The sequence below is a fragment of the Conger conger genome, chromosome 13, assembly GCF_963514075.1.
Source record: "Conger conger chromosome 13, fConCon1.1, whole genome shotgun sequence".
In the NCBI taxonomy this organism is placed as follows: Eukaryota; Metazoa; Chordata; class Actinopteri; order Anguilliformes; family Congridae; genus Conger; species Conger conger.
Window position 1 is genome coordinate 20,210,217 of NC_083772.1, and position 10,046 is coordinate 20,220,262.

Genomic DNA, 10,046 nt, shown 5'->3' on the forward strand with positions numbered 1-10,046 from the left:
CAAGCAGCTTGATGTTCCTGTGACTACAGTTGCACATATTATTCAGAAGTTTAAGGTCCACAGGACTGTAGCCAACCTCCCTGGACGTGGCCGCAAGAGGAAAATTGATGACAAATTGAAGAGACGGATAATACGAATGGTAACCAAAGAGCCCAGAACAACCTCCAAAGAAATTAAAGGTACATCAGGTCAAGGTCAAGGTACATCAGTGTCAGATCGCACCATCCGTCGTTGTTTGAGCCAAAGTGGACTTCATGGGAGACGACCAGGGAGGACACCACTGTTGAAAGCGAATCATAAAAAAGCGAGACTGGAATTTGCCAAAATGCATATTGACAAGCCACAAAGCTTCTGGGAGAATGTCCTTTGGACAGATGAGACAAAACTGGAGCTTTTTGGCAAGGCACATCAACTCTATGTTCACAGACGCAAAAATGAAGCATACCAAGAAAAGAACACTGTCCCTACTGTGAAACATGGAGGAGGCTCGGTTATGTTCTGGGGCTGCTTTGCTGCATCTGGCACAGGGTGTCTTGAATCTGTGCAGGGTACAATTAAATCTCAAGACTATCAAGGCATTCTGGAGAGAAATGTGCTGCCTAGTGTCAGAAAGCTTGGTCTCAGTCGCAGGTTATGGGTCTTCCAACAGGATAATGACCAAAACACACAGCTAAAAACACCCAAGAATGGGTAAGAGCAAAACATTGGACTATTCTGAAGTGGCCTTCTATGAGCCCTGATCTAAATTCTACTGAACATCTGTGGAAGGAGCTGAAACATGCCGTCTGGAGAAGGCACCCTTCAAACCTGAGAGAACTGGAGCAGTTTCATTAGTTTGTTTTTTTAAATGATTCTGTTGAACCACAATTCAAAAGCAATGTCTGATTTTCATTGGTTAATTTTCAGTAAATTTTTATTTATTATTACTTTTGTCAGTTTCAAGTTATTTCAGTGACCATTGTGGGTTTTTCTTTCATTAACAGAGGGGTACCAATAATTTTGTCCACATGTGTGTGTATGTATATATATATATACATACATACACACATATTTTAATCAGATGCAAGTGTATTGGTGCAAAACCCTGCGCTTGAAAAGATGCAGTATTCAATGGGCTAGCGCGATCGGTGCTTAAACTATTTCCTGGAGGAAAATAACCACGGACATAACAGGACACCAGTGATAGAAGCAGTTGTGCATGATAAACCTGCTCCACACCAACGTCACTCAAAATAGACTTACCCAGTGTGGCGGCTGGGCTGGTCTGCGGGAAGGAAGCAGGGCAATCCAACACACACCTGGACGGCGTTACAAATCACTCCAGGAGTTTATACAGTGTACCTCTTTCCATAGTGATTGGCTGAGACCAAGACCCGTCACCGTGGGAGAGATAGCGGTTTGGTGTGACCAAGCTGCAAGCGAGGCTGAAAAGCTACAAAAGCTTTGTACAGCTTTGGTTTGCTTTGCCTTTATTATTTTAGTTTGTTATTTTTCACCTGGATCCCGTGACAGTGAATGGGGAAGACTCTCCCTCTCCCTCTCCCTCTCCCTCTCCCTCTCCCTCCCCCTCTCCCTCCCCCTCTCCCTCTCCCTCCCTCCCTCTCCCTCTCTCTCCCTCCCTCCCTCCCTCTCCCTCCCTCCCTCCCTCCCTCTCCCTCTCCCTCCCTCCCTCCCTCTCCCTCTCCCTCCCTCCCTCCCTCCCTCTCTCTCTCTCTCTCCCTCCCTCCCTCCCTCTCCCTCTCCCTCTCCCTCCCTCTCTCTCCCTCCCTCTCCCTCCCTCCCTCTCTCTCTCTCCCTCCCTCTCTCTCTCTCCCTCCCTCCCTCTCTCTCCCTCCCTCCCTCTCTCTCCCTCCCTCCCTCTCTCTCCCTCCCTCTCTCTCCCTCTCTCTCCCTGGGCACTTGAAGTCGATACTAACCAGTCAAAACCAACATCGTTCCCATCACCGTGTCCAGCTCTTCTGCTCTTCTGTCCTCCCGGCTGAAGCAGTCCATTAACTCAGTAATATTCTGTTACATTTAATCAGCATATAAACCATTTCGCCATTTCAAAATATCTTCTGGATTCAAAGAGCCATTGCGAAGATGCTTTTGCTGACACTCCCAGAAAGACATCATGGAAACAAAATGGTGCATTTCTGAGGTGACATCCTCCACGTACAGATCTTTCTGTCCACTCCTGGGCCAGTCCTGGCTGAGATGCAGCCACATTGCCCTCCCAGTGGATTTTTTCTTTTTGCAGGCATTGCTCTTAAAAGTAAGTGATCTACAAAGTGATCTATTGGGCAGCCTGTAGTGTAGTGGTTAAAGTACACGACTAGGACCCACAAGGTTGGTGGTTCAAGCCCCGGTGAAGAAAACATAAGATCTACACAGCTCCTGGGCCCTTGAGCAATACCCTTTACCCATTGCTCCAGGGGGATTCTCCCCTGCTTAGTCTAATGAACTGTAAGTTGCTTTGGATAAAAGCATCAGCTAAATAACAGGTAATTTTGTTACACATGTAACAAAGTGGCTGTGTGACTGTATGAACACGTCACCATCTGCAGGCGAGCAGGGGATCGAGAGCCACACCACTACAGTGCGGGACTTCACCATTAATTTTGAATAACATAACCATCCAAACCCCTTACAAGGCATCAATAAAACAACGAGTAACATGAAGCACCATCAGCTAAAAGCCCGTTTTGTAAACACTCGAGATTTGTGCTAATTTATTCGGCCTCCTGTGCTGTGGTAGGAGAGAGAATTTGGAACGCAGGGCTTATTTTACGAGAGACGTTTGTGCCATATAAATAATGCACTCCTATCTGCCAACAGAAAATCCATTAAATTAAATGCCATAAAATCTGAATGTTGTGTAGTTTAACGGTGACTCCAGGCAGCGAGGGAGAAGCTCGACGGGTCCTGGGCGAGAGAGAGGCTGGAACATGTGCGGAGGGGCTTGTTTACCTGCCGCAGCCGCTGAGAGAGAGGGTGAATCTGGCTCAGAGGATGTGAGTCATAGAGCAGTCAACAGGGACCTGGTGGGACTATGGGAGCGGTGTACCAAATCATAAATATCCACAGAAAAACACGAGATGATCGTTTCCCCCCATAGATAATACACCAGACAGAGAATGACGTCTGTCGCAGTGCTGTGTAATGACAGGTCAGCATGTTTTAATCCCTCCGGGATTATGACAAACCGATACCTTCCCTTCCAAATCTGCGGTCCACCGTAAAAACGCCATCTTTCTGTTTATTAAAAACAACTAAACCATTTTAATACGGAACTGACGTTTCGACTCATCCTTCCCACAATTCCCACACAACCTCAGCAGCAGCAGTAAATATCACCAAAATATTTTTCTTTTAGTGATATTAGCTATTTATTTTGTAGTGGTGCTAAGGATTTGCACACTCAATCTCATTGTACTGCGGTGCAATAACAATAAAGGTATTCTATTCTATTCCACTCACAGCACAGAACACAGAACCTGCAATCAGCCTGCACTGACAAACTGGACCACTAGAGGGCGATACACACTGGGTTTCACCAGTCCTACACACGTCAGGTTCCCAAAGTAGGACCAGGGAGAGAAGAGGAGGGCTCCATAGTGCAGATATTATTCGCTTTCTGATTAAACAAACCCGCACATCTTCGATTATATTCGGGTTTTCGTCATTTACGACATACTATATTGCATTGCATGTCCGACGGAGAAGCGCTTACGAGGACTAGTGCGCCAAACCGGCACTCCCTCTCAATCTAGAACAGACCTGCCTATTCAAAGCCAACAAAGCGACGCAATCAAAAATGACCTTATAAACTGCCATTTCAATAGCAGGTGGAGTGATAACACAACAGCCCGCAATGAACGAGCCGTGGCAGGAAGCTCAAGTGCTCCGGCTCCTCCGACCTCAAACTAATCCTTACATTCGCACGCCAAAAAGAAACAACACAGCAGAACTCTCTGAATACGACCACAGACTCGGGAATGCTGTGTGACACCAAACGCATACTTTTCAGGTTTTTGAGCTTTTTATATCATCCTAGAGCTTTCAATTTGTGTTCCATACCGATCCACGTAAAGCAACCGCAATTATGGTCGAGGAATGTGTATAGTGTTTAAGTGCAATTTTTCCATGTTGTTCGTGAAGCGATTTCCCACGTGACAAGACGCATGACGGGGAAGGACCTGGGTGTGTTCGATCCCACTTTAACACATTCCCTTCCCTAACAAGGGAGGCATTTCCTGATCAAATTAGTGACGTGCGACAAGCAGACTTAACAGGTGCTCTGCGGGGGAGGATAGGCGATGAAAAAATAAAAAATAAAACACAGAACTGAACCGCCCTCACAACCCAAAGAGGAAGTAACCTAGCCTCTATGCGCTAGTATTTTCTTTTTTCTGTCGGATGACTTTGGAATGTTCAAGAATAATTCATCACAACCACCTTGTAATTATTGCTTATTTTTAGCTAATTAAACAGTCTTACAAAACACTAGTGAGGATTCATTTAACCACACACAAAAGAAAAAGAAAAGAAAAAGATTGGCTCTCCCGGTTCAAAGCACGATTCACGGGGGGGGATAGGGGAGACCCAGCTTCATATGCATCTGAGCTTAGTCTGTGACAGGAACATTAGGCAGTCCGTTGGTCACATGATGGGGGAGGGCCGGTGTCACGGTTACCTGCTGTGGGCCTTCACCGTTGGCCATGGTGGGTGGGAGGGGCGGGGCCAGGAGCGGGAGGTCAGCGGTGAGCAGCTGGCCGGAGTCCAGAGAGGGGCTGTGGTCCGCCATGACACCCTCATTCACACTGGAGCGGGGGCACTGCCGCCTCCTGCAACAGAGCACCATCAACAACCATCAACCATCATCCATCCATCATCATCACCATCAACCATCCATCATCATCATCATCATCATCAACCATCCATCATCATCATCATCATCATCAACCATCCATCATCACCATCAACCACCCATCATCATCAACCATCCATCAATATCATCATCATCAACCATCCATCCATCATCATCATCATCATCATCAACCATCCATCATCATCATCATCAACCATCATCATCATCATCAATCATCCATCATCATCATCAATCATCATCATCAATCATCCATCATCATCATCAATCATCCATCATCATCATCAATCATCCATCATCATCATCAATCATCCATCATCATCATCAACCATCCATCATCATCAACCATCCATCAATATCATCATCATCAACCATCCATCATCATCATCATCATCATCAACCATCCATCATCATCATCAACCATCATCATCATCAATCATCCATCATCATCATCATCATCATCAATCATCCATCATCATCATTATCATCATCAACCATCATCACAATTATAATACCACCATGACACCCTCATTCACACTTGAGCGGGGGGGCACTGCCGACTCCTGCAACAGAGCACCATCATCGGCATCATCTTCATCATCATCACATTTATAATAATATTGCCACAACACCAACAATTCACCCTGGTATGAAGACAGGGTATGACTTCCATCATCATCATAAAATATATAAGTACTATAGACCTTCCCCACCGAAACAAACTCATCAATCACATTCTGTTGCTCTAGTGGACTCGGGGACATGAGATAGAAATTCATGGATTTGGTAAATCTGCAAACCTGACCTGGTCCATTACGGTTCACTCTCCTCATCAGATAAAGGCTACGGATAACAGGGTCAGAAGAGAAAAAGAACCAGAGCTCAAGATCACTCCATCATTTCCATAACTCTAAACACAGCCATCCCCTGTCAGTTACCGTCAGACCCTTGCAGTAATGAAACCCTTGGTCTCAGCCCATTTCACCATTTTAAAACATGCAAATTGGAAGAAGACTGGGGTTTCAGTTGTGGGGAAGGGCGATAGAACCATTCGGTGACATAAGGTCAAAAACACAAAAATAAAATATGGTTCTGGGAAAGGGACAGATGTTAGCCAGTGCTAGGACAGAACCAGCGGGTTTCATTAATCTGGCTTACTGCACAGCAAAATTAACACGTCGCATAAGCAGACATACTCACTAACAACAATCCATTGAGGCTTTTATTTTTCGGCAGCTTCACATTGTCTAGCTCAGTGCATCTCCTGCATCATTTCCCTCTCAGCTGATTGGTTTAAACAGCCCTACCAATCGGCAAGAGGGAAGAGTTTGGGCATTCGCTAGCTCACGTCAAAGTTGGTCTTTCGGCCTGCCACCGCGTCACGGACTGGGTCGTGGCTCAAATGAAACCTCAGTCAGGGTGACTGCTTTTTCTACACAAAATGGAGTGGCACGGCTTTAAAAGATATATATATATATATATATATATATTTAACAATATGATACATTTTATCTATAAAACGGAAGCAAGACACTCAGCTTTGTGACTCAAAACATGGGATGTAGTGTTTATTCCCCCTTTACCGGACTGGGTCATTTCCGTAACTACGTCACAGCAGTCGGCTGCAGAACCCGAACGGACTCCATCACGTCTGTGCCGTCAGCGTGACGTGGCTGACTGCTCCCCAGCCTGGAGTGGCGGTCTGCTGACGCGTTTCCGCGGGGGGGTCCAATCAATAAGCCCCGCGCCTCAGCCGAAGCGGTATCACCTGCTCAGGAGAACTCAACGCGGGTCCCTCTCCAAGATAATCTGCCAATTTTCCCTCCTCGTCTCTTCACAAACACGCTGAGTCACGAGACGTGTGCGGACGGCCCCCGCCTACATGGCACGATTCCCGTCTGCCAGCCCCCGCTCCTCCACAGCGCCGCCCTCTTCACCCCGTCCCAGACAGCCTGAGCAGAACTCCGCCGGCAGAACACAGGGCGGCATTATCAAGGCAACGGGGTATGCAAAACCACTCAGTTATGAAGAGACTCTGCAGAGGGAATTTAAATGAAATTTTATTTAAATGTGGGCGAAGCTTTGGGGGAACAGGTGCTTGGGCACTCTTAAATGACTGAAGCGTTTCGGGTAAAGGATGTAATGGTGTGCAGAAGTGTTGGGTATAAGTAACTGCACACACTTTTAAACAAAAAACAAGCACAAGTCGGCCTCCTGTCACTCAGGCAGGGAAGAGTCCCCTGAGCCTCCCCATTGGTAAATACTGATGATTGACAGGCCAGGAGCTCTCCCACTTCCTTGTCCTTCAATCTCAGAAGCTACAGAAGACTCAAAAATGCATACTTCCACCAAAATAATTATTTTTTTGAATCAAAAGCTCAAAGATGATACAAATAAAAATTTCAAAGAAACGAAAAATAGAGAATGGTACGCCAAACCTACACCCCCCACCCATTCCGCCCTCGTCTCCATTACAGAACCTTCTGGAACAGTGAGTCAACCTCACAGAGTACAATCTGCAGGAAGAGAGACAGAAATGGTGAGAGATATTAATGCGGTTCAGACGGTGTTAAATCGCAGCGAAATGGAAGTTAGAGCAGCACTAGCATCCGAGATATGACGTACACGCAAGCAAAACAAGCAATCAGTAGGGGGCGGATTTTGTTTTAAGGGCGGGTAGTCGATTTTGATTGATGTCAAATGAGGAGGGGGAGGAATGCGTGAAAGGATATTGATTGGAGGGGGAACAGCAAATTGACATACACTCCCACTGATACGCAATGAGGAATTTTCCAGGAAGTGGACACATATACAGTACTTTTACACAAATCACATTTGTGTGGTTATTGAGAATGAACTAAACAATGTGAACAATCTGAGCCACACACCAGAAGAAATGTGTGTCATAAGCACACACTGGTGAAACAATACGGACAATTTCAATTTCACCTATTGGCTTTCCATGAGCTTGTGAAAAGCATTCTGAAAGTGCAGTTTTCGTGCTGCCACGTCATACAAACTGAAGCCAGAGACAGCACAGCATGGAAAGGGCGTGACCCTAATATGGCCATGTAGTCTGGGCCAGGCCCAAGCCATCCAATAATAGTATTTATTTACCTTTATATAATCTTTATTTAATCAGGTAAAAGTCTCATTGAGATTAAAATCTCTTTTACAAGAGAGACTTGACCAAGGGGCAGCAAAAACAAATAAACCAGAAGGTTACATACAAATAATAAAACATTTGCCACAGATTATTCGGTTAAAAAGTCGGTTAAAAGGGTCAAAGCAAAGACATCTTCCAATAGTGCTACATTCATTGTCAGTTTTAACGGTACAACAGGTAGGTTTTTTGTGTTAAAACATTGTTACAAGACCATTGTAAATCCCTTCCTATCGTTGAAAAAGGCTCACTGACATGTTGACTCACCCTCTGCCTGTGTTTATAGTCCTTAAATTCAGGTTTCAAAATATACAGTTGACAGACTGACACTCTGTACCAAAACTCGACAATAATTCACCCCCCCCCCCCCTCCCCCCACCAACCCTGAGTGACACAGTGACGTAAACTCTCCCCGACGGGTAAACAAAATATAAAAATATGGTCAAAAACTACACAATAACATAAGGCGGCACATGGAGACATTATTTTAAAAATATATTTTTTAAACAACTACTGCAACTAAAATACATCTTCATGGGAAGAAGTGATTGAATTTGTATTTCGACCGTTCTGGTACCAGTGACCGAAACTGAAATGGGCGGCTGAAACACCTATACTGGAACCAACTGTGAGCAACTAGGTCATAACCCACAAAATGGCTGCCGGCTTGTAAACTACAGGGAAAACACACAGCCCATATTTCATATTTGACCATCAAACCACGGTAAGTGCTCCACACCAACACAAGAAGCTGGCAATCTGATAGGGCGCTACCAGTAAACACTGTATTTATCATTCCTTACGAGCATTGTGTTAAAGCAAAACAATTCCAGGGTGCAATTCCAGTTTAGGCAGTTCGAAGTGATAAAACCAACAAACCGCCTAGAAGCTCAATATCGCAGAAGCGGCAGACGGAACACTGCAATTCTCAGGTTCAGAAACGTAAAAACAAAATGGCCACCGACTGCGAAACCCTGACCCTTGGCCTTCCTCCGAATAAGCTCCACTAATCAGAACCCAAGGCCTTGCCTTCGCTCACGAAGCCTCAAGAGTCTGAATGCCTAACATCACATTTTGGACGTTTAGCAGACTCTTATCTGGAGACGAGCACATCTCCCATTCATTTACCGGCCGGAATGACTCACCCAAGCCCACGTCCCAGCCAAGCGGCTAGAAAAAACTCACCGCTCCATTTAGAAAGGTCACCAGTTGGTGACCATAAAGTCATAGATTTTTCAAAAGTCAACAGTCAGACGAGATATGATTCAGACCAAATCTACCTCCACATTATAGATTTTTTTTTTTTTACTCTGGGTAAAGTGTGCAAGTAAAATGCTTCTCTTGACAAAATCAAGCTTTATCGCCATCTACGTTCTACGGTGACACAGCAGGGAAAAATTGGGTTGACCGAAAAAGAAATTGCGGAAGAGTTTGTTTTCTGATAATATACAGAGCCCATGAAATCACCATAAAAGATCAAAACAGACCTCGCTGGCTCTGCACATCAGTTGAAGAATGCCCAGGTTTTGTAGAAAATTAAACGCACCGTTTTCTTTAGAAGCTGTTCAGCATCAAGTATTAAACATTGCAGATGCGCTGCATCAGTCATAAGATGCAGGGATTCTGAAGATAATTTCACAAAGGCACTTTCAGGAGCATCTGCTGTGTGCTGGTCCTGTTCACAATGACTTCTGCCACACACTGCAACCTCATAACTGCGTTACGTTCTACATTTTTCACTGGAATGTTCTCTCTCTCTGCATTCTTCCCTTTTTGGCTGGAGTGACGTGGACCAATCTAAAAAACCCCAGAGATTTAGGGACTGGAAAGTACAGCATCATGACTTATGCATCATAACATTCTGAACCGAACGCCCTGTTATCAACATTAAAATAACAAGGTGACACAGCGATAAGATTAGAGGCAGGACAGAAAAGTGGCCCTTCTCCCTTTTCCAAGGGCACATATAAGGGCACATCCTAGTGCAATTTCAAACTATTTGCTTTGGCAAGGGTA

General features: G+C 45.1%; 1 protein-coding gene across 1 annotated transcript in view; it reads right to left on the minus strand.

Moving 5' to 3' along the window:
- The window catches only part of fndc3a (fibronectin type III domain containing 3A), a 75,491-nt gene that overhangs the window by 57,792 nt on the left and 7,653 nt on the right, over positions 1–10,046 (minus strand). The window contains 1 exon segment of the mRNA XM_061216843.1: positions 4,676–4,826. Within this exon segment, the coding sequence (XP_061072827.1) occupies positions 4,676–4,786 (111 nt within the window). The 5' untranslated portion in view covers positions 4,787–4,826.